At 41.2% G+C, this 25174-nt stretch overlaps 4 protein-coding genes across 4 annotated transcripts; 2 read left to right on the forward strand and 2 right to left on the reverse strand.

Moving 5' to 3' along the window:
* Nucleotides 1-117: 117 nt before the first annotated feature.
* LOC103999597 (uncharacterized) lies at nucleotides 118-8356 on the reverse strand. The gene is made up of 4 exons (XM_009421382.3): nucleotides 7986-8356; nucleotides 7755-7834; nucleotides 7614-7672; nucleotides 118-736 (listed from the first exon to the last, which is right to left on the reverse strand). The coding sequence occupies exons 1-4, from the start codon at nucleotides 8274-8276 to the stop codon at nucleotides 432-434; spliced, it is 735 nt and encodes a 244-aa protein (XP_009419657.2). The 5' UTR covers nucleotides 8277-8356; the 3' UTR covers nucleotides 118-431.
* Nucleotides 8357-12147: 3791 nt separating this feature from the next.
* Nucleotides 12148-14088, forward strand: LOC103999596 (ras-related protein RABA1f-like). Its single transcript, XM_065178819.1, has 2 exons — nucleotides 12148-12572; nucleotides 13423-14088. The coding sequence occupies exons 1-2, from the start codon at nucleotides 12352-12354 to the stop codon at nucleotides 13847-13849; spliced, it is 648 nt and encodes a 215-aa protein (XP_065034891.1). The 5' UTR covers nucleotides 12148-12351; the 3' UTR covers nucleotides 13850-14088.
* A 4674-nt stretch (nucleotides 14089-18762) lies between these two features.
* On the reverse strand, nucleotides 18763-20978 carry LOC103999595 (D-amino-acid transaminase, chloroplastic). The gene is made up of 4 exons (XM_009421379.3): nucleotides 20772-20978; nucleotides 20456-20631; nucleotides 19072-19745; nucleotides 18763-18987 (listed from the first exon to the last, which is right to left on the reverse strand). The coding sequence occupies exons 1-4, from the start codon at nucleotides 20826-20828 to the stop codon at nucleotides 18896-18898; spliced, it is 999 nt and encodes a 332-aa protein (XP_009419654.2). The 5' UTR covers nucleotides 20829-20978; the 3' UTR covers nucleotides 18763-18895.
* A 530-nt stretch (nucleotides 20979-21508) lies between these two features.
* On the forward strand, nucleotides 21509-24394 carry LOC135670956 (signal recognition particle 19 kDa protein-like). Its single transcript, XM_065178756.1, has 4 exons — nucleotides 21509-21664; nucleotides 21914-22112; nucleotides 22194-22293; nucleotides 23997-24394. The coding sequence occupies exons 2-4, from the start codon at nucleotides 21936-21938 to the stop codon at nucleotides 24131-24133; spliced, it is 414 nt and encodes a 137-aa protein (XP_065034828.1). The 5' UTR covers nucleotides 21509-21664; nucleotides 21914-21935; the 3' UTR covers nucleotides 24134-24394.
* The last annotated feature ends 780 nt before the right edge of the window (nucleotides 24395-25174 follow it).

Raw genomic sequence — 25174 nt, forward strand, 5'->3', positions numbered from 1 at the left:
CTCTGCACCTTGTAATAATGTTCCTGTGATTAATTTATAATCCAACAACGATTAGATTCTAAAAATGATATACTCACAATCTTCAACTTTTTTATCAGTGAACATAGATTTCATCCATTTGACAAAATTCCACATGATATCTTCAATCATAACCATCTCCAGTTTATCTGGTCAACAGATAAAGAGAGTTTGCATCCACAATGCTCCTACATGAGATGACAAATGGATAGAAAGAAGAATGATGTGCACTTAAACAACTGATATAGGAAGAGAGGAACTTATCACACCTCTTTGAATCAGCTACAGACAACAGGGAAAAGTTGAAATCTTATGAGAACACCCCATTATTTCTCATTTCTTCTATTTAACTCCACTCTTTTGCTTATCGAAAAGGGGGTGGATGTTGGACATGCCATTGGTCCAAGCATGAATCAAAGGGCTGGCATTTCTAGTGCCCGGAGAACATCTTTGAACTCGAATTCATGAGTCTCTTTGTTGAAGCGTTCGACAAGTTTGTACCGCACATCATTCAGATAGAATGACTGAGCAGTCTCCATAAGCCATTTTGCTTCTGAGTCACTGAGCTTGCTGGTGAACACGACGTCTCCACGAATGAGCACAACATCCTTGCTGTCTGCATATTCAGTGTAATGGGTGACTGTGAAGTAGGGGCTTGCTTGGGTTCCTCTGGCCTTGTAATCCTCAAGGCCTGTGAAGAGCATGTGTGGCATCTGCACTGTGACATCAAAACAAAGGCACATTGGAGCAGATAATCCAGGGCTTCATCAAAATGAAAAAAATACATATCTTCTGAGGTATCAGACTTACTGAAGTATTTCCAACAAACCTTCCTGAATGTCAAAACTTATAAAAAAAACACACCAAAACCTTTAATAGAAAATTTGGAAAAATTAATACTATAGCGACAAGGAGAAAAGAAAAGGGCAGATACTCCAAGCATCACATTTGAAATGTATCTAATAGAAACCGTTTCAGGGTGCCACTACATTATGCATCTAATAACCACCCATTTGCAGAACAAGTTCATTTCAATAGATATATACCTGGCTTCTTTTCCTTGCTTAGGATGAAACCAATTGACTTCTATGGAAGATATTGTTCTCTTAGTATCTTGGACACTGGGAAGCAAGAATTACAATAAGCAAGACACGTATATCCATGATAAGGATGAGTCAATCCCAGAAATCTGATACTTTGGTCATAATAAATATCCTAGTAGATCAGATAACCCTAAGATTCTGAGGCAACACAATGTATTATCTGGGAAAACCAGATTGATTGAGATCAGTAAACCTGAGTGCTCTAATCATAGGCCCTTTGTCTATCAAAGTCCATGCTTCAAAGCCCCCATGCCTCCTCCCTTACCTACCAGATTTGATTTGACACTAGAAATGACATTAAGAGAAGAAACGGAGAGGAACAAGATAACAAGATGCAGATAAATACATACATATATTTGTTCCAATTTCTATTCCATTGATTTTTTTTTCTCTTTTGTGTGTGTAAATACATACATATATTACATATAGTATTTTAAGAGTTAATTAAACTTAATTCCTATGATGCAAAGATGGTTGTGCTCTTTGGTAGATTATTTTGAATTATAAAAGAGCTGACAACTAACAAGTAGACATTAAAGACCAGTGGTTCTTGCACCCTTCTTTTTTTTATTTTGGGACAAATAAACTCAAGGTGGGTAACCAAGAAATCTGACAGCAGCTTATAATTAAGTATAAGCTAAAAACAGTGTCACTGTCACATGTGCATCAGACTGTGTGACCTTGTAGTGCAAACTGGACCATATGAGTTCATGCTAAAACTATGCAATATGTAAAATACATACCTGTGGACATCATAGGTAGGAAAAGTGACAAAATCCATGTATCAAATATCAATGTTAATCAAGGAAATATTTGACTTACTGATGCATACCATGTCATACTATGTCATCACCGTTAGTGAAACTAAAAGTAGGACAGAGATCATTGGTGAAATAAATCCATGTATCCAACCCAGTTTGCTGTTGTTTTATTTCATCATGTAAATCATGCCATAAACTTTCACAGTTATGTAGGCTAATGGTATCGATAGTCAACTACTGCTTAAGACGGTCATTAGAACTCTTGCTCCTGACAGATAATTGTGAAATAATTATACTGATAAGCTCTCCTGCCTGTATTCTATCTTGCATACTGGGAGGTAAATCCTAGGACTAACTATTCTAAATTTTTTCCCCCCAAACGAGCACTGGTTCTGAAACAAGAACAACAAGTTGACAAAATACCGAATGCATCAAAACAAACTGAAATAAGTATAATCATGACACGGACTTAGCTGGTTTTGCCTAAGCCGTGCGGCACCCTTGCGTGTCCGTCCGCAAAGGTCAGCCTCCCCGAAGACTCCCATTGTCCCTTAGGACCAACAAGAGAGAGAACGGGCAAGAGAGAACGCCTCAATCGGGATCCACAAGCAAACATCTCCGAAAAACACTTCATAGACAATGCAAATTACAAACAGACTTTACAAGCTCTGAACAGTGGCACAACAAAGGGTAAAATGGTCCATTACAGACCGAAAAGCTCTCGCACGTGTCCACATGACACAACCTTTATTTACAAGCCTAAAGAGGCCACCAACCCAACTAAAGTGGGACTATTAAGCCTTCGGCCGCCCCTTTACATGTTGTACAAGGCATGAACATGTCAACCGACACGGACAGATATAAGCATTACATCAAACATCCTGTTTCAAAGTTTGTCCGTGACATTCTCCCCCACTTATCCCTTCGACGTCCTCGTCGAAGCCTTTGTGAACACTGTAACTCTTCGCCTTTGCTGAGTCTTCAATCTTCCGCTCCAGCTGCAATGCGCCTCCTGGCTCCCAGCTGCTCTCCGCTGCTGTTTTTGAGTAGTCGAACCTTTGATCCGCCATGCTGCTTCAACTCGCCAATGACTCTGACTCTGGTGTGGGGTTGGCTGAGTTGTGTTGATCCTCGTTAATTCCTGCGGATCCACCAAATGAAGGAAAAGACCATCCTTACTGCGCCAGTCTCTCAAAATCTCCACATGCTGCTTGAACTGGGTGGATGCTTGTTGGAGCTTTAACGAGCATCGCCTCGCAAACTTCTAAAGTTTTGGGTCCTTCCTCCACAAAATCTGCTCATTGACTCTTCTTTCAGTTAGTTGTCACATCCAAGTAGGTTCGCATCACTTCCGCTTTCGATTGGCATTTCGTTGGGAAATGAAGCGGACAATCTACTCTCAGTAGCACTGATCACCGTTGGTGAGGATTCGACAACTATTGTCTTCCATTATCTTCGAAGGGTCTTTGAACTTGTGCAGAGCTCCTCTGCTGGATAGATAAGAGAACTGGGGTACTCGGTTTCGCCCATTCTCTTAAGAGTTGAGAAGGCAAAGGTTACTTAACTTCACCCGCCTCCTCGAGGTTGTACTTCATGCATCGAGCTGGTTACTAGCCTTCGCCTGCTCTTTGCTCACACTTCTGAAGCACTTGAAGTGTTTGCACTCCTTGCGTTGAGTTAGCTACTGTGATTCACCTTCTCAATGCCATTGAACTTCTGGAATGCAGGAAGTTTTCACCCCAACTTGGAGTAATTCTCTGATATATGAGGTCGCCTCTGGGATTGTACCGTCTTCTCCATTAACCCTGCCGCCTACTCCACTGAGTAGCAAAGGTACAGCACCGCGTACTGCTTGCTTCGTTCCTTGGTCGTGCACTCTTGCATGACCCGAAGTCCTTCACTTACGGCTATCTTGATGAGAAACATGTTGACACCGGTCTTATGAAGTTTCTTGGCCTCTGCCCTTCAGCCTTGTCTCGGTACTTGGAGATTGCCTCTGCATACTCCACCTCCTCGACCCCTTTCACGACCAAGCGCTCTCCCTCCGTGAGAGCAAGGGATCAATGACTTTGACGGAAGTCCCGCCTCTGCGGTACCATGGCGCTGCCATGCCCATGGCACTACTATCCGTCGCCTCGCATCTGCATCCCTTTTCTTCACGATCAGTAGATATGTCTCCGTGGCACTCCTCTGAGTCCACCTCCATTCTAACTGATGCTTGATTTTGGGTAGCAAAGTCCCTCTGGACTCGTCGTCGCTTCCTCGCCCCTTTCGACTCCCTGCTTCAACACCTCTATGTTCTCCAAGCAGTTTGTTTGGTCGATGGAAAGACAGACTGCAACTCCCATGCATGGCCTCTGCCATCACGTTGTAGGGTTTGCACCGATTCTGCTCTCCTTAGCTTCCTTGGTAGCAACGTTCGCTTACTCGACCTTGTCCTCTGACTTGTCGGGCTCCCTTAAGCGAATATGAGCTCTGGAGCAGTCCAACTCTCCAGCTGCTTCGATCATACCTCTGTATGATCAAGTCCCTCCCATGGAACTCACTGGTACTTGCATTCGAACTTTTCCCTTGGTGGAACCCAGCCCCCATATGCTGATGACCAAGGTTTTCATCTGATGCAAAATTCGGTGCACGCTCGGAAGACCCGCCTCTGTGGTACCATGGCCTTCACTCCTTGAATCCATAGCCCTTCTTGCCGTCGTGTTGTTCACCAAAGCGGCGCTCCCAGTAGCTCCCGATCATACCTCCATATGATCTCATCCCTCACGGGACACAGTCGTGTGTATCGCATTGCCACGAACTGTTCCACCACAATCCGCTGCACCATGTCGCCTCCTGGTGACATCTCCATTGCATTCTGATCCTTGTGGAATAAACTCGAATTGTGAACCCTCCATGTGTGTGGCCTCTGCCAATACATCGCAGGGTCTCCTTCACCTTCGATTTTGTTCGCTCCTTTGGCAATCGACCTTCATCCACCCACTCTTGGGTCACACCTAGATGAAGCACCGCTCTAGGACAGTCCGTCGCCTAGTAGCTCCCGAAGTCCATCGACTTCACTGTAATTTGTGCACCATTGTCTGGATTCTGGGCCTCTGCCCCTACCAGCACAATCTCCGCTGCGCACCGCTTCCTTCATAGCAACTCGAATGGCAACACTGTGGCATATTCTTCAAGAGTACCCGCCTCTACGTCCTCTTGCCCCGTGCTAAGGCCTTCTGAACCCAACTTCGCCTCCGCAAATTGAGTCGCCTTAGTTCCTCCATCAAATGCTTCTCCGAGATAAGGTGCATGTGCCCCGAAGCTCCCTTCGTCTTTGGCACCATGCAAGATGAGTCTGCTCCATCAGAATGAAGGACCCATGGAACAACATGATCCTACTCTTGCCTCTGCAAGAGTTTATGTCCTTGACCTCTGTCTAGGGAAAGCACTGTGCCTCTGCTCCACGTTCCAACTTCTATGCTGGCTCCCTTCATGCGGCTTGGGTACTTTGCCAAGTTACACCCAAGTTGCTCCGCTCCTCGTTTTTACATTGAGTCGATGGTGGTCCTCGTGCCCACCATTCCACGGGTCAGCCCTCCCTTGAGTCCGATCTCCACGTCGACTCCAAGTGTGCCTTCATTTAAGTTGCTTTAGGTCGCTCCCCCACTTGATCTCGCAATGCATCCACCAATGCATTCTCTCGAGCGAGATCATGCGACAACTCCTCGCCGCTTGCTCAGTCCATCAAGCTTCATGGAGTTGTTGTTTGTTGAGGTACTCCTCCTCAACATGTGAGGTCCGTCTCACATGATTCTCCCTCTGGAGAGCCGGGACTTATCCCTCCTGGATAACTATCCCGTTGGAGCAACATCTCTCTTCGTTTCGGAGACCACCATCCCCTTGGACTACTCCGATCTGCTGAACAAACTGTGCATTGTTATGCCTCTTGCAAACGCACTTGCTAGATTGCGCCTCCACGTCAATACAGCCACCGCTGCACCCCTCAAGGCCCAGCAACATGCTGAACTCGTTGCACACTTCAGCCTCCTCCGGACGTATCCTTCGCATGCCGAAGAGAAAGTTTCAATGCTCCATGACGCCGAGTCTCGACCGCCTTGGGATGGCCACGAACATTCCATCGTCCGCATATAAGCCCATGCATGAGTACCAAATTCTTCGAGTTAGCAATTCCCCTCACCTCTGTGAGCTTTGCATAACTCTTTTGGTCGTTGAGCAACTCATTCCACCTTGGATGGTCTCATTCTTGCCAAGCGCCTTGCTTGCCTAGAGCACCATCAAGTATAGTTGTCAACGTTGAGCCGTAGCTCAAACTCAGCCATCCCAACCTTTGTGCGCTCCAAATTCTTCCAAGCTTGCCTGTTCTCGTGGTGCCTCTTGCGCGAAGGGTTGGCCATTCCTCTGAATGCCAATCTCAGATGCCCGCTCCTCTGAGCGACTCTTTTCCCTACATCTCCATGCCCGTTTTCCCTCAAACGGTCGCGCGTGTGCTGACTGCCCTCAACGCAGCCCCGCTAGGTCCCCCACGTTTGCATGTCAAGTGTTTCTATGAGTGCTTGTCCCGCTCTGATACCATATGACACGGACTTAGCTGGTTTTGCCTAAGCCGTGCGGCACCCTTGCGTGTCCGTCCGCAAAGGTCAGCCTCCCCGAAGACTCCCATTGTCCCTTAGGACCAACAAGAGAGAGAACGGGCAAGAGAGAACGCCTCAATCGGGATCCACAAGCAAACATCTCCGAAAAACACTTCATAGACAATGCAAATTACAAACAGACTTTACAAGCTCTGAACAGTGGCACAACAAAGGGTAAAATGGTCCATTACAGACCGAAAAGCTCTCGCACGTGTCCACATGACACAACCTTTATTTACAAGCCTAAAGAGGCCACCAACCCAACTAAAGTGGGACTATTAAGCCTTCGGCCGCCCCTTTACATGCTGTACAAGGCATGAACATGTCAACCGACACGGACAGATATAAGCATTACATCAAACATCCTGTTTCAAAGTTTGTCCGTGACAGTTAGTGAAACTAAAAGTAGGACAGAGATCATTGGTGAAATAAATCCATGTATCCAACCCAGTTTGCTGTTGTTTTATTTCATCATGTAAATCATGCCATAAACTTTCACAGTTATGTAGGCTAATGGTATCGATAGTCAACTACTGCTTAAGACGGTCATTAGAACTCTTGCTCCTGACAGATAATTGTGAAATAATTATACTGATAAGCTCTCCTGCCTGTATTCTATCTTGCATACTGGGAGGTAAATCCTAGGACTAACTATTCTAAATTTTTTCCCCCCAAACGAGCACTGGTTCTGAAACAAGAACAACAAGTTGACAAAATACCGAATGCATCAAAACAAACTGAAATAAGTATAATCATGAAAATTTTCTTTATTGATGGATTGGAAGACTCCTTACTTTATGATTTAAGATCCTGGTGGTTTTTTTTATAGGTTTTCCTGATAATTCTATTTGGAAGTTAGCACAACAAGTCATTATACTATCAGATCAAGCATATCTAGGTTTATTTAAGGTACCCTTAATAAATGTCAAGGCTAAAAAATAAAGAACTTGCATAAGTAGGAGACAGAGAGGATCTTGAGTCCATTCTAACCATATAAATTTCTTTCATATAAATAGTAAAATTAATAATAAATGTGGCCTTGAATGAATATATCAAAAGGAAACTGCATAAATAGGAAAAGGAGAAGATGTGACCTTGGATGAACATGCTGGTATAGCCACTCCCCCTCCACAATGGAATGACGAAATGCCGGCTATCCGAAGAACAGATAAGAAAGGAAGAGTGAGGGCGAAATATTTTTGTCAGTACACAAACAAAAAAGAGAAGACACATACCAGGTGATCGATCGTTGATCCAATAGATGATATAACTTTGCTTTCATGGACGTGCCTATATGACCTCTTCCAATATGATACTGGAGAAAAGGAATGATTTGGGAAAGGAAATTAATAGCTGATGAGTTAGAAGATGGATCGACCAAGATTCAAGCCTAAAACCCTAAACTGGTGAACATGACTTGGAAGCATTCTAACAAACGACTGGTGGGTGTGAGAACGAAACTTAACATCATCCCAGACGGAGACGAGCTCCTCCGGCGAGCAGTTCTTGGCCCTCTCCAGGTCGATGATGGATCCAAGTTGTTTTGGCTCTAGGGGGGTGAAGCCAGTGGCGAACTTGGAGCCCCTTCGGCATCCTACCGACATCCATTTGAGGTGGTCGCCGGGAAATGATTCCCGGATCGGTTGCTCGAGGGAGAAGAGACGATGAGGTGGAGGAGGATGGCAAAGAGGAGATCGAAGAATGGACGAAGGCGACGATCTCGAGAGACGTGAGAATCTTGAGAGCAAACTCCGCATCGTGCGAGGTTTCGATCATAAAAGCTACGAGGAAGAAGGCAGTCGATTCGTGCAGAGGTCTTCGAGGATGCAAGGTTGGTTGGGGCCTCACACGCTCTTTATACTCGTTGTCGCAAGGCAGGCCGCAGGGGTGGGCTTACGGCCCGCTTGTTTCACCAAAACCCTGTAGCTCACAGCACGCAGCGTTCGGCAGCGCTACGCTTCGAGGAGAAGAGGGCGGGCGACGGCAGCCGATGCCGAGAGATGAGCGCCGTCGTGCAGCGCGTCCCATCCGCCGGCCTCGAGGTACGTGTACCCAGTGCATTCACCAACATGGAAATGAACCCGAGGGCTTCGGAGCGCTCTCACTCCGTCTCTTCTCTGCGCAGGTGGCGGGCCGCGTGGTGTCCGAGATCGGCCCGGGCCTCCTCGTCCTCATCGGCATCAATGAATCGAACACCGACGCAGATGCCGATTACATGTATGCAGAATGCCCGTTTCCTCTCATCTTTAGTCTTAAGGTGATTAATCTGCATTAGTCGAAGAATTTCCATATAGCTCGAACTGGTTGCTGTGGTTATCTAATTTATTGAGATAGAATTAAGATAGCCTATTAGCGAAGCCTAACTCCTAACTCCTAATGGGAGATATGAACCTTTGCAACAATATTTCGGTTATGCTTCATATTTAATTCCATTCATAAATTCATTTTACATGAATTATGTTTATTCATGTATCAAGTATTTCAATTTGGGGGCGTAACTAACTGCATAACTATTAGAGAAGGTTTTCTTTAGGGAGTAAGCAGAAGGAACTTTGTATAACAACTTCATTCGGTTAATGTGTAAATCATTAGTCAAAATATTTAGATTTAAATTAATAATTGTATACTCATGGTGAGTCTTTACTTACTTGAGTTAGTTTAAGTTTAATTGAGTTAGTTTCGAGTATAATCAGACTAACTCAATTAGGGACCCATTGAGCCGGAGTTGAGGCTTTTTTTGGACCAAAAGAAAGGTTCATTCAATGACCTTTAGTTGGCCCAAGCGGTGGCACCGCCTAAGACTCGGCCTCCCAAGTTGTTTGGGCGGTGGTACTGTCGAGATTGATGATGGTACTGTCCAGATATAATATTCCAGACTATGTCAGATGGTGGTATCACCAGACTTGACGATGGTACTACCTAGTGTCAATGTCAGACTGGGCGATGGTACCACTTAGTGTCAGACTGACAAGTGATGGTATGACCAATTGTCAATTTGGCAAATGGTGGTACTGCCCAATACCGATGGTAGTACCACTAGTACCCCAAAAACCTAAGGATTTAAATTTTGATTTTAATTTTTGAAGCGATTTAGAGTCTATAAATATCCTACAAATTTCTACTTGAAAAACACATGAAAATAGAAGAAAAACTCTATGATTCTAGGGTTGTAATATCTTAAAGTGTAGAGTCTCTCATCCTAGTGATAGTCCTAAGGGAGGTGTGTGAGGAAAGACTTGTAAAAGAGGGGTGTAAAGGTTCTCTCTTGAGCTTGTGAAAATGAGAAATAGTTGTAAGGGTAGTTGATCTTCACCCGTTAGAAAGAAGATCGGTAGTGGAAGCCGGTGGCCTCGAGTGAAGAAGAATCAAGAGTGGATGTTGGTCACAATGATCAAACCACTATAAATCTGGTGTGTTTTTTTTCCTTTGCTGCTTACTTAGCTGCTCACTTGACTTTACATTTACTCTAAGTCAAACTCAAACACTTTCCGATACAAGCTTTATTGAAATGATTTTTCTACATTGAACAAGTTTTTAAATCGTCGTAATTTTTATATAAGACTAATTCACCCCACACCCCCCTTAGTGTTGATTTCAGTCCTAACAAATCTTACGAAAGTAATTGAGTGTCAATAAAGGATCATCCACTCTTTGTATCGTAAGAGGAATATCTCGTATGTGCTCGCTCAGATAAAATCCCTAGCCAGGGTCATTCAGATTGAGAGAGAAGGAGTTCTCTAGGAGAATTTGATTACAATGAGACTCGGATAGAATTCCGTATGGGCTTGACATTACCATACCCAATATATGGTCTTTAGAATATTAGATGGATAACAGATTATAGATACATGATACCTGAGGACAAACAAGTCTGATGTATTAGATCCCTTGTACTATTTGGGGACTATGACATAGTGGCCAGTATATTCATAGTCAATAAGTCGAGTGAATTATTATAAAGATAATAATTTACTATATTAGAAGGAGTTCTGATAAGATCGACTCACATCCAACTCAGTATCGATCATAGAGAGTCACACACATATGGTGAATGTTGCGATGAGTAGAGGTATGTATATAAGATATCCATGGAGCTCCTAATTTAAATCCTATGGATAAGATCCAATAAGATTAGGTAATTGGATAGAGATCCAATATCTAATAAGGATATGATCCATTAAGGGTTAAGTTACATACACCTCCTATTTCCATTAAGGGTTAAGCTGCATGTACCTCTATAAATAGGAGAAATCTCACGGTTTATAGGCTAAAACTTTTGGTGGTTGCCCCTCCTATTTTCTTCAGCCTCCTCTCCTCCTCCTTGGCTCTGGTAGCCTTGTAGTGCACGTGGAGAAGGAGATCACGTAGCGATCTAAGAAGCATCGTCATTGCATCAGCCATATCGATCACCATTAGAGAGGAGTATGCATCTTCTTCATCCTCTCCATTGGATTTAGAAATTTGAGCGATATATAATCTTCCTAGGTACACTTCTCACATAATATGTGCGGTTTTTGATTTTACGATTTTCTCACACACCAATCGTCGCACAACGATCAAGTATTTGACTTTAAAAAATTTAATTTAATTTTTATTTTCTATTATGCATGAGGTGTCAATCCGCGATTTCTCAACACGAAATGTCATGCCAAATTTGTTGGGGCAGTCAAGGTGTCCGTGGAGCGGATGCCATAATATACTATATCAAATCCCTTACTTGGTTTAAAGATATTTGTCATGTGTACAAATTACTTAGAGTTTGACCTTCTACAATTAAAATATTTGACGAGGCAAAGTCCATGTTATCAAAGTCAGAACATTCAACCCTCCATTTTGTCAAAATTATCGAATGAGGTGATCTGTTTTATAATTTTTTATTTTTAAAAATTATATCGAAATATCTAATATTTTACCAAAAAAACCTCGACGATTGATTTTTCACGGATGGCACCTCCACATATTATCATTCTTTTATTATTTGAATAAAAATATCCTTAGTCTTTTACTAAGATAACTTGGTCACATATGCTATTCGAAAAAATTGATAATTAATTATAAATATTTAAAAAAATAAAAATAATAATACTAATAACTTAGAATCATTAGGATATAATTATAAGATGATTAATATTTTTTATACTTTTTAAAATATCATGATAATTAATTATCAAAATTAGGAAATTTTTTAAATAACATCTATGAACAAGTTATTCAAGTAAAATTATGAGGGCATTTTAGTTAAGTGAAAAAAAAACACCACAGGTGAAAATGAATATAGGGGGAGGGGGTCATCCGATAAAAAGCTTAATAGTGATTTTTTTTCCCTTGGTACGATGCCCTTATGTTTTTTATGATCATATGATTGTTATTTAAGTTATGCGTGGTGATACAGATCATGTGCATACGGACATTAAAATTAAGAGCAGCTTAACGTTGACCAGGAAATCGGACCCACCAACATCAAGTTGTGACTCACCAAAATTCTATACACTTTTCCTACCCATAGGTCGATGCCTATCTCATCAACCTGCGTTGCCATTTGGCAAGTCTAATCCTAAAGGCAGGTAGGTGAGTGGGTTAACCTCACGTCGAGTAGGTAAAAGGCCGGTAACGCCCGGGTCCCACCTTCGCGTTCAGTTACAGGTCGGGTAGGTGAGCAGTTAAGCCACGTGAGAAGGCGGTTCGGAGAGCTGCCCATTGGGGAAGAGACATCACATCGTCTTTAAAACTCGTGCCGTTTAGCTCGACGACGTCGTCCGTCTTGGAGGAACAGAAAGCGCAGGTCATAGTGAGGAGAGGAGAGGAGAGCGGAGGTGGCGGCGGGGGACGGTGATGGCGGCGTACAGGGCGGACGAGGAGTACGACTACCGGTTCAAGGTGGTGTTGATCGGGGACTCCGGGGTGGGGAAGACGAACCTGCTCTCCCGCTTCGCCCGCGACGAGTTCAGCTTCGTGACCAAGTCCACCATCGGCGTCGAGTTCGCCACCCGCACCGTCCACGTTGACGGCAAGCTCATCAAGGCCCAGATATGGGACACCGCCGGCCAAGATAGGTACCCACGACGAACGCTCCTCCTCCCCCTATGTCGACTCCTGTTCCCCTTCGTTGACTTTTCACCCCCTTTGACCCCTTTGATAGATTTCCAGCTCATTCATCCGTGATCGCTTTTTTGATCTATGTCTTCGTATCGAAATTGTTCTTCTGCCTGTTTCTCCTGTTTTGTTTGTGATTCATGGTGTTCCAATCATATATATTTTTTAGACTGTATAACTTAAAAGAAATCATAGAGATCAACGATGAAAAATACACCAGAAAAAAAAATATCTCGTATATTTTTTACTAAAGAATTTATATATTTTTCATCACAAAACCTTAGAGGATAATTTTTTATAGAAACCAGAGAGAAAGATCCTCTCTCCAAGTCCTAAGTATAAACTAATAAGCAACCAAATATTCATTAGACCTTCTTAGTATCCTCTCAACAAAATATAGAAATATAAGATATTTTCGTTATAATTAAACTTGTTCAAGTGTCATTCATTTTCTCAAAAGAAAGATTCGGGTTTCTTGAAAAAGAATGATTCATCTTCAATACAATTAATATAATGTATCTTTAAGGACTATATAAACCCTATATGTTGGGTCTTGAAATACATAGAGTTTCTAAAATTATAAAGAGTTTTCTTGAGAGAAATATAGAAGATTGAAACTTATCCTACGCTTCCTCTGTTTGATAACTCTATCCCTTCTTCCTATCAAGATCAATAATTTTTAGAAAAATCATATCATAATTTTTATATTTTGTTTTGTGTCACGAGGACTCCACCTAACTTGGAGATTAGGAAGCTCTCATACATCAAGATTTAATGTGTTGTATCTTCTTGGTCTTTTTGTTTACACAGATACCGAGCAATCACAAGCGCATACTATAGAGGATCTGTCGGAGCCCTCATCGTCTACGACTTGAGTCGCCATATCACCTTCGAGAACACAGCCAGGTGGCTGCAGGAACTGCGAAGCCACACAGACCCAAAAATCGTCGTCATGCTCGTGGGCAACAAGGCTGACCTGCGTCACATAAGGGTTGTGTCGGTAGAGGAGGCAAAGGCCTTTGCTAGTAAGGAGAAGGCTTTCTTCATGGAGACCTCCACCCTCGAGTCCATCAACGTGGAGAACACCTTCAACGAAGTGCTGACACAGATCTACCATGTGGTTGGCAGGAAGGTGCTTGCCATTGGTGACGATCCCTCGGCTTTGCCTAAAGGACAGACCATTAACATAGACATGGAGGATGATTGCCAAGCTACTAACAAAGCTGGGTGCTGCTGACTGTTTCATCTTAGTGATCTTAAGGTGCGCAGAGTGTGATGTGCTATAGAAGAAATGCATGCTTAGTGGATCCTCCCTTAGCTATATGTATATATATAGTTAGGTTGAGTTCTCATGGATCATTGGTCTACATGTATGTGTAGTGTGTCAGGACTTTAGCTAGGAGAATTCTAATTAAATTTTATTGAAAGGGGTATTTATGTAAAACCCCTTTGCTAGCAAGGAGAAGGCTTTCTTCATGGAGACCTCCGCCCTGAGTCCATCAACGTGGAGAACACCTTCACTGAAGTGCTAACGCAGATCTACCATGTGGTCAGTAGGAAGGTGCTTGCCATTGGTGACGATCCCTTGGCTTTGCCTAAAGGACAGACCATTAACATAGACATGGAGGATGATCGCCAAGCTGCTAACAAAGCTGGGTGCTGCTGACTATTTCATCTTAGTGATCTTAAGGTGCGTAGAGTGTGATGTGCTACAGAAGAAATGAATGCTTAGTGGATCCTCCCTTAGCTATATGTATGTATATAGTTAGGTTGAGTTCTCATGGATCATTGGTCTACATGTATGTGTAGTGTGTCAGGACTTTAGCTAGAGGAATTCTAATTAAATTTTATTGAAAGGGGTATTCATGTAAAACCTACCTAGTCGACCCCTATTAAAGAGGTGAAGAGGCCGGCTAGGATTAGGGTTAGTTGGGAGGTTGCTTCTTAGAGTAGGAGTCTTATTAGAAGTTAGTTAAAAATAGGAGTCTTGAGTAGGAATCCTATTAGGAGTTAGGGTTTAGAAGCCCTATAAATAGTCATGTATTCATCCTCTTTTGATAAGCAATAGATGAATCTTCTTAGCAGCTTTTAAGCAGCAACTTAGAGGAAGGAAACCCTATAGAGTTCCAAGGAGGTTGATCCCTTAAAGAGATCAACCCCAAGCTTAGAATCCATTAGGGTTCTAACACTTGGTATCAGAGCTGCGTTTTTGGTATCTCGTTGTCCTTCCACAACCATCCATTAGCCCTCCACAGCTGCCCAAAGCAATTCTCACAATTGCTTAAAAGATCATCGTCGAATTCCGTTGTCATCTCCACCACCGTTGATCATCCTTTGATCTCTCCGTGAATTACAACAGGTTCTAGTTTCCTACCTTACTGCTATTGCAATTTAGTTATCATTATTAAAAACTCTAGCAATCCATTAGCCCTCCACAGCAGCCCAAAGTAATTCCCACAATTGCTTAAAAGATCATCATTGAATTCCGCCTCTATCTCCACCATCTCATATCATTTTTTGATCTCCCCGTGAATTGCAATAGGTTCTAGTTTCCTACCTTACTGATACTGCAATTTAGTTATCTTTATTTAAAAATCTAAAAAAATCGTTCTTATATTGCTGCACAAACTTTTCGTCATAAAGTTTTTATCTCTACAATAAAATATGCACTGTAGAATTCCAACCGCATAGCACAGTTTGTTTGATTTTGCTACTATATTTTTTCTATTCAAATCTTTACGAAATTTTTATGATAGCTTTGATACTTCCTAACAGTGGATTTTCCTTTAGTTTCATCAAAAAAATCCTAATATAAACTACTGAGCTTTTACATCCAAACTACTAGATGCACTACAGAATTTCAACTGTATAGCACAGATTATTTGATCTTGCTATTGTGTTTTTTTTGTCCAAATCTCTATGAAATTTTTATAATAGCTTTGACACTTTCTAACAGCGGATTTTCCTTTAGTTTTGTTAAAAAATTCTTAATATAAACCACTGATCTTTTACGTCCAAACTGCTATACTTTAGACATAAAAATCTGCTGTAGTACCTTTTCGTGATCCTCAATTTTTTCAAACCTTTCACCACCCCATGCTATTAACCCATCAACAAAAAAAAAGACAAGGATATATCTGATCTACAGACATATACTATGGCTTCTCAAGATCCAGTTGATGCCAAATTTGAAGTATAAGAATCTCGGATTGAATCGCGGCTTGAATCGCGCTTGGAGGACAAATTGCGCGCTTTGTTTGCAGAATTCAGAATTGGACAACCGCCAAGTCCAACCAAATTTCAGCGAAGAGAGAGTTCAGAGAGGCCTCCTGAGAAGGAGGGACAGCCCTCAAACATACTTCAGTCACGCATAAGGGTGGACTTCCCGCGATGGAAAGATGGAGACCAGGCGAGGTGTATTTCACGCGCCGAATGTTACTTTCACTACTACTGAACATTGGATGATGCTATGGTGGAAATTATTACCATCCACCTTGAAGGAGATGCTATTAAATGGTATAATTTACTGGAATATAATCTTGGGGCTCTAACGTGGAATCAATTTAAGAACGCACTACTAAATCATTTCGGACCTACGGAGTATGAAAATATCAATGTCCAACTCGCAAAGATTCGACAAACCTCTATGAATCAAGAGTACAAAATCAGGTTTGAGAAGTTATCCTACCTTGCTCATGATTGAACTGATCGTCAATTGTTAGGACCATTCATCGAAGGACTCAAGCCAAAGATAAAAGGGGAGGTTAAGGTGCGGTAGCCCCGTACCGTGACAACCGTGATTTCTTTCGCCCGAATACAAGAAGAACGTCTCAACCAAGATGCTCGGAGGATAAGAACCTCTCCTAGGCCCGTAGCATATAGACCTCCTTCTGCTCCCAGCCATCCTTCGCTGCCAAAAAAATTGATAAGAGAAGAACTACGTAACCGATCAGCAAAGGGTCTTTGTTGGCATTGCGACGAGCCTCTTGAAGACATGGAGGAGGTCCAGGAGCATAAGGAAGAGGTTACAGATGAAGAACAGTTGCCGATCAATATTACAATGCATGCCCTTGCTGGTTACGTGAACCCGCAAACAATGAAAGTGGGAGGACTTCTGAAGCAACAACCTATCACCATTCTTATTGACATCGGGAGCACTAATAATTATCTTCTGACCATATTTTCTGAATGATATTTTCTGAAATTATATTCGTAAGTTTGTACTAGTTTTCTTTGACGATATTCTTATTTACAGTCATTCTCTTGAAAGTCATTTTCAGCACTTACGACTTATTTTGACGATTTTACGAGAACATATTTTTTTGGTCAAAAAATCAAAGTGCATCTTTCTTCAACAGAAGGTGGAATATCTTGAGCATATTATATCAGAGGAAGGTGTGGCGGTGGACCTCTCCAAAATTAAAGTAATGCATATCTGACCGATCCCGAGGAATATAAAATCGCTATGCGACTTTCTAGGTTTAACAAGCTAGTACCACAAGTTCGTGAAAATCTATAGAAAGATCAGTGCACCCCTTATTTCCTTGTTGAAAAAAGATGCTTTCTAATAGTTGCAATGATGACAACACCCGTACTAACGTTACCTGAATTCGGCAAGACCTTTGTTATTGAAGCCTATGCCTCCGAAGTCAGAATTAGTGCTGTACTAATGCAAGATGGCTGCCCTCTTGCTTATACTAGCAAGGCATTATCTCCTTCTCATCTCAAGATGACTATTTATGACAAGGAGATGCTCGCGATTGTGCATGCAGTGGCCAAATGGAGAATGTACTTGATCGGGCGACGCTTTCAAATCAAGACCAACCATAAAAGCCTAAAATATTTCTTGGAGTAGAAGATATCTTCCCCCGAGTAACAAAAACGGGTAATAATGCTTCTTGCATATGATTATGAAATAACTTACAAAAAGGAGAAAGAGAATATTGTAAAATTGCATGGGATGCCGAGATCTATTGTAAGTGATTGTGATAGGGTCTTCATAAGCATATTTTAGATAGAATTATTCTAGATACAGAATACTAAATTGAAAATGAGTACGACATATTACCCACAAATCAACGGTTAGACTAAAGTGGTGAATAGGTGCTTGGAGACATACCTCAGATGCTTCACTAATGACTGGCCAAAAGAGTGGACAAAGTGGCTTCCCTGGGCCGAGTGGTGGTATAATACAACTTATCATTCATCCACAAAATGAACTCCCTATGAGGCTATGTATGGTCGACCTCCCTTGTGATCCTAAAATATGTATTGGGCACCTCTAAAGTAGAACAAGTAGACAAGGAACTAGAGACAAAATGCTGAAGTTACTAAAAGATAATATTACTACAACCTAAGCAAGGATGAAACAGTAATATGATCAACACAAAAGAGAAGGAGGATTTTCAGTAGGAGATTGGGTCTTCCTACGACTCTAGCCATACATGCTAGGAGAGTTTTAATTGAATTTTATTGAAAGGAGCATTCATGTAAAACCTATCTAGTCGACTTCTATTAAAAAGGTGAAGAGACCGACTAGGGTTAGGGTTAGTTGAGAGGTTGCTTCTTAGAGTAGGAGTCTTATTAGGAGTTGGTTAAAAGTATGAGTCATATTAGGAGTTAGGGTTTAGAAGCCCTGTAAATAATCATGTATTTATTTATTTTTGATAAGCAATAAATGAATCTTCTTAGTACTCTTTGAACAACAATTTAGAGAAAGAAACCCTAAGTTCTAAAGAGACCGGTCCCCGATAAGTCCTCTTCAATACTGGAGATATTTGGCAAATCTGCTCCATTAGCTCCTTTTGTTTTTTCTTTTTTTTTTTGTGATGGGGTTAGTCACAAGACAAGGCAAGTCAAAGCTCAACTTTCTATATGTGTTGAAGTCAACAACTCCATCATAAAAGAATACATTAGTAACAAGAAATCACAAAACAGTCGGAGCAAATAGTCTGCTGCTGCTATATACATGCATTTATGTTGTCTTTGTCCATATCTCTTGCTGGATAACAATGTCTAAGTTGGACAACAAATTTAAGCTCTTCGAATGCCATAACAACATGCAACAGCTGCACAAGAAGGAATGGTTGAGAGAATGGAGGAAAAATATATTATGATCTTGAATTGGACTCATTTAAAAGAAAAACAAGCTGAACAAAGACAATTCAGGAGTAGCTTCACTATTGCCAGCACGAAATTGTTCAGCATACATTCTAGAAATGATAAAAGCTACAAATTGTAGATTCATGAAGAGTAAATCAGTCCAATCAGATACGCAAACAGTTTAATTATAGGGAACTTGAATCCTTTCTGGACCCGCAATCATATCCTCCCAGAGCAGATCAGAGAGAGCGAGCGTCACTTCCCCAACTTTTCCTGACATAAACATGAAAACATAACTACATAAGAGAGTCGCAACCAAGAATTTAGTATTATCTGCAACGAAAGAATAATTACTACCATCTCCAATTAGTTGATCATCCCACTGCACTATAGGCATTACGGGCAGCCCACTCCCAACAAACATCATTTCATCTGAATCTTTAGCTTGATCTATTGTCATATGAGCAGTCCTGATGGCTTTCAGGAGACCTTTCTCGATTAACTTGGGTGCTAGCGCCACAAGCCTCTTAACGGTGCAGCCACTAAGTATCTTATCGAATGGTGGAAGCAGCAATTCCTTGCCCTTGCTTATAAATGCAACATTAACATTAGGGCCCTCTGCAATATAACCCTGGTCGTCAACCCAGATCGAGGCAAAGGCACCCTTCTCTTCTGCTTCCATTACCGAAAGAACGTTTTGGATATAGTTCACATTCTTCATAGTAGCAAATAGAGGAGGCTTCATTGGTATGGTGGATGTAATAACTTTGACACCTTCCTTGCATTGAGAATAGTCAACATCAATAACTACCGCATAGAAGGCGGCCTCTGGACAGCCTGCTGGTGATAACAAGAAATTCCCGGGACCTGCACTCAGCCAGTATCTAATTGAGCCCCTTTTGCACTTGGATGCTGCAGTCATTTGGATAAGTATGCTACGCAAAATTTCGCGAGGGAAGGGGGAAGTGATCTTTGCTTTCGACGCAGACCTCAAGAATCGGTCCAAGTGGGCATCCAGTTCATACAGATACCTGTATATGTACACTCAGAGTCACATAAGCAATTACATTTTGGACGAGGAAAAAATCATGTTCAAACCAGCCAACCCTATTTTACATCCTTTTTTGTGCTGTGCATTTTATTCAAATGAGAAGTAAACTAAACAATGTTTCGGTCAACCATATTTTGCAATTTGCAGACCCTAAACTCTGAATTCGATTTACCACTACCTCTGTTTTCTTTATAAAAGCAAATGCTTCTCATTTCCTTATACCTGATTAGATATCTTCTTTGCAACAATAATGGTTTAAGACCCACCTATGTCAGATAGCTGTAAGTCATTTACCTCCGCAAGTCAAATCCTTCTATTGCAACTCCATGAAAAAGGTAAATTCACATGCATATCCAGAATAATCAGAGCTAACAATGAGTGGTTAACTCAAATAATTATAACAGAAAGGAAAAATGATGGGTAGTAAACAATGTAGAAATTTGGTTCTTGGATAGCATGTGTGAGATCCGGATGCTATGTAGAAACAAATAGTGAATCAAACTTATATAACAGTGACTAACAAGTATCCTAGGAAATCCAAAACCATGGTCTTTCAATCAGATTTCAACAAGGAAACTAACCACCGAATGCAAAATATAAACCAGCTGAAACAACTCATTCTAGACTACAAGCTGAACTTTGTATGAAACCATTTGCAAAGAGAGCAACATAAGTAAAATTTGTGCCCACCCATCCATAAGCATGGCGGTATCGAACACGCCATGCCCTCTATGAACCATGTGATCGTCGATGGGGATCACCATCACGGTCGGATCAAGAATTATCCCCCCGAAGACGCTGGAATACATCGCCGGGTACGGTTGCTTCTTCACGCTGCTCCATTTCTCCTTCAGCTTCTCCACAACCTAACAATCAGTTCGATCAACAACTCACTCGAATAAAAGAGGGAACTTTCTGCGATTAGGTTTCCGTAGGCTTTCAATTCAGACAGAAACGATGCCGATAGAAGCTGAAACTCGAAGGAAAGAGGTTTCAGTTCGTCTACCTCGGTGGCCGACGAGTAAACTGGAACGCGGTGATGGCCTGAAACGTCGTCCTCCATGGCGAGGGAATCGAAGGGCGGAGCGCAGGTGGGCGGGCGTTCGCCGAGGCGAGGAGGGGTTAAGTAGAGACGCGAAGAGATGCTTTCGCTTGTCGAGTAGCGACGGAGGAGGCCAAATGATGGAGATTAAACGTTACTTTGTTGCCGGCCGCTCTCTAAGGACAGCTATTGCTATTATAATCTCCGCAGGTTAATACTCGTATCTTCCATCATAATTACGGGCGTTAGATGTGGCGTTATCTTCGATCGAGATGGTCAGTAAATTGTGTTGGTCAACGTGATTAATAGATCACAATTGGATTGGGCCAGAGCTCGCTGGGCCGGCTTGCGCCGCTGGGCTAGCCGGATCAGCTCAGAGCCGAGTCTGATGATCCGCGCCGGCTCTAGTCGTTTATTTTTTTTACTGATATTATCCCTTTTAATAAGAAATATTAGTGGGGTTCATCTCACCTTTCAACCATGCCTCCTCCCTCTATTATCGGGTTTAGTTCGGATCGGATCGGATCATCCTATAATATAAATTCAAATAATATTATTGGAATCAGATATAAGATCTAAATAAAAAGGAGATTACCATAGCTTTATTTTTCCGTTATTTTCTTTGTATTATTCAGATATCTCATTTATTTGCTGATAGTGCTCGGAGGCGGATTCTCTACCCGAGGGAAGCGAGTGGCGTGAAGCGACCAAGCGGGTCAGGTTCGGATCTAACGAATCCGGATCCGAAATCGCAACACGATATCAGTTTAATCGGAGAGGGAACGACGGGTTCCCCCCTCTTCATCGCGTACGAACTCCGTCGCCGCCCGCAGCGATTCCTCCTCCTCCCTCTGTTGGTAAGATCTCGGTGAACTTCTTCTTCCTTGATCCTCTCTTTAAGCCCTAACATCGATGTTTCTACCCCCAAAGGATCACCACCCCCCTTTCATCATCGATCGATCTGCTCATCTGGGACTCGATGATGATCGCTGTTTGGATCCTTAGCTAATTTGATTTGATTCCGTATAAAGACTGGATTTCGAACTGATCCAAAGTTGAATTTGTTGTCCGATTAGGATTGATTTCTGTTCCATGTGACCTCTCAGATCGTTGCTGGTGGAATCGAGGATGCAGATCGAAGTACCCAATATAAAGAAATGGAATGTGATATACCCGGTGTACATCAACTCAAAGAAGACGGTCACCGAGGGCCGCAGGGTCGGTGCGACGAAGGCATGCGAGAATCCCACTTGCATTGAGATCGGTGACTGCTGCAGTTATCTCAAGATTCCATTTGCCATCGAGGTGCGTCAACCCACGGCACTTTTCTCCTTCCTCGGTTCATAATTTGTTGACTCGTAGATGTATGCCTTTAAACCTCTGCAGTTAGACAAGGCATATTCTCGGGACTTCATGCAGAGAGGGAGGGTCAGAGTCCTGCTGAAAAGAGAAGATGGGTCTCTCTGTAACACCGACATTGGTTCAAGTAAGGGATCTCGATATCTGGATTTTTCTCCATGTTGTATAACTATGTTTTCTATTACTAGGTAAACAGGAACATTTGTATATAAAGTTATTTCAGAGCCAAAAGTGCCAACCATGTGGTACAGTTGATGGCCAATGTTAAGCTGATGTACCAAAGAACATTATGATGCTTTAGACTTCAGATACTTGTCAGATTTCTTCTTTATGACTTTGGAAATAATAATAAGGTATTTCTAAGGACCTATTCTTGTTGGTACAACAAAAGAAGGAAAGTTTTGTAGAATACATTGTGAATGTAGGTTTTGCTGAATATTTTTGCTGGTAATTTGCCAGTGAACAAATTCATCATTCATTTTGTAAGTAAGAAGGAAAACTAAGATTATTTTTTGTGTGCCAAAGTGCTAGAGTTTCACGCTAAGGTTTTAAGTAGATGAGGACTTGATTATTTAAGTGGTATTCTTCTTCTTTCAGTTTCTTTCTAGAGCAAGCCAGGAAAACTAAGTATTGTTATCATTATTACTAGTGAATTCGAACCTCATTGATTCTCATGTAATATTGTAAATTCAGAAGTTTATGCAGCATGGCTGCATAATTGATTTCTTCCGGTATGTGATGTATTCGTGCCACAACCATTATGAGCCACAAAACTAATTCTCATGTGCTGTGGTCTTTTAATTTATAGTATTAGGTTCAAGGATCTTATGTGATTCAGTTCACTCTTCTAGTTGAATTTTGCTCCATTCTAAAAACTGGAGAGGATGGTTGTGTTGGAGTTCACTCGTATCTTCTTGCACTTTTTTCCTAGTAAAAAGTGGCAATGATGGTCTTCATAGTGGCCAGACAATGCAGTGTTCTGCGCCTACAATTACAACAGTGCACCATGTATAGAGTGTTTTTTATGCTTAAATTTGTGGTGTCCAACATGGTAGCCTTTAACAAGATTAAAATTCAATAAAAGTTCTGAATATATTTCAGCTTTCCTAGTTCTCCCTGAAACCTCTGTTTGCTCCAAATGGATCTGTAGTATATTTTAGTCTGATGTTCTCAACTCATTTGATCTTTTTTTTAACATGTTTATTTCATCATTTTGTTTTCTACTGGGACTATACCTGGTTGCTTACAAATAAAAACATCTTTTTCATACTTTCTCACAAGCATTACATGATATTTTCATCTTGGTCACACTAACATTTTTTTTACATGATTTTTCATGAGTGTTTGACACTCTGGTCTATGAGGCATGAATTATATTAATTTGAGGGCCATGCCACAATCAAACAGAAATTTTGATGTTCTCTTCGTTTTAACTGCTCCAATGTGGATAATGTCTTCATCATTCCTTTCTTCATTATTAATCTTTACTGCTACTTATTGATCTTAAATTTATCTCACTACTACTCATAATTTATTCTGCAACCATTCAAATTTAACTTAGAAATTCTGAGATTACCTGCCAGCCATCAAAAAGAAGAGTTGCGCTCCTGTGGCCAGTTAATGAACACTTTTTATTTTTCAGGGTCCTCTAGAATGAGATTATTCAATTTTCAGTCTATCCAACAAATATTATTTTACATATGAGAACTTTGCATTCTGTTCCCTCGCCACCGCTTAGTGGATTTTCATTAAGGACCATCCAACCTATCTTTTTTCCTATTTTCTTCTTGTTTCTTGTCAATGCACTTACCAGTTGTTGATGAACTACAGAAAAGCAACTGATGCTGAGGGTAGCGGAGTTAATTCCGAAGCACCATGGAAGGACTAAAAAGCAGGAGCCTGCGAACACTTCTACTGCAACAGTAGGACCTTCAAAATCCGGAAAGGGAGGAAAGAAGAAAAGATGATCGAATGCCAATTACAGACGCATCGCCTCTAGAAAGTTTGTCGGAAGAATATAAAATTACCTTTGAAGCTAACTTTCGAGTGTCAGAAATCTTCGGTAACATGACTTTGTCCACATATTCATACCGTTGCACTTTTTGACTTTCATCTTTTATCTTTTTCCTGTCATATTAGATTTTACTCAGAATATTTAGTGTAGTTGTTGTCGGCCCTTTTGATTGCTTAACTCGTACCAATTTATGAACAATATCTCATCACGTGTAGTCGAGTCTTTTTCATTGCTTGTGAATCTTTTTGAATTAGATAGATCGTAAACCGCATCAGATATGAATCTTTTTGAAGTTTCAGGATGAATCGGATACATATCGTAAGCTAGGTAATGAATCTTTTTGAAGATTTATTTTATTGCAATTCCAAGATAGATTTAAAATGCTAGTAGAATTTTGGCTAGTCAAGATGTATAGTGGTAGTTAGGGATCTAAAAAGTTGACATTCATGAAACAATGTCCCATATCCATATTTGGATTATCAAATTTTGAGACACTCTTGAGATATCATATATATAAATCGAGGATTAATTATAGATTACATCATATAGTTAGATCTCTTTAGCATTTCGATCTCTAGATAAAAAAATTTATATTAAAATCTTAATAGTTATGAAAGTGAATGAAAAAATTTATATTAAAATCTTAATAGTTATGAAAGTGAATGACGCCGAAGAGGAGGATTAAACAATATATTTAGGATAAAACATTTAGGATTAAATAATATCTTTTTAGTGTTTCGATCTGATCTCTAGATAAAAAAATTAGGATTAAACAATATATGCATGAATGTCGTCAAACGAGGAAGAGGAGACAAAGCGGTATGACATTGACACAAATCTCACTATCAATATTCGAATCGACATCGATAAGGTATACCATTGTGTCGTTATCACCAACCACTACCACAATAATCACCTACGATACCATTGTCCGCCACTATCATTAAAATTATTTTTTAACTATCGTTTTCGTGTCATTCATGCATATATTATC

The sequence above is a fragment of the Musa acuminata genome, unplaced genomic scaffold (assembly GCF_036884655.1).
Source record: "Musa acuminata AAA Group cultivar baxijiao unplaced genomic scaffold, Cavendish_Baxijiao_AAA HiC_scaffold_1137, whole genome shotgun sequence".
Lineage (NCBI taxonomy): Eukaryota > Viridiplantae > Streptophyta > Magnoliopsida > Zingiberales > Musaceae > Musa > Musa acuminata.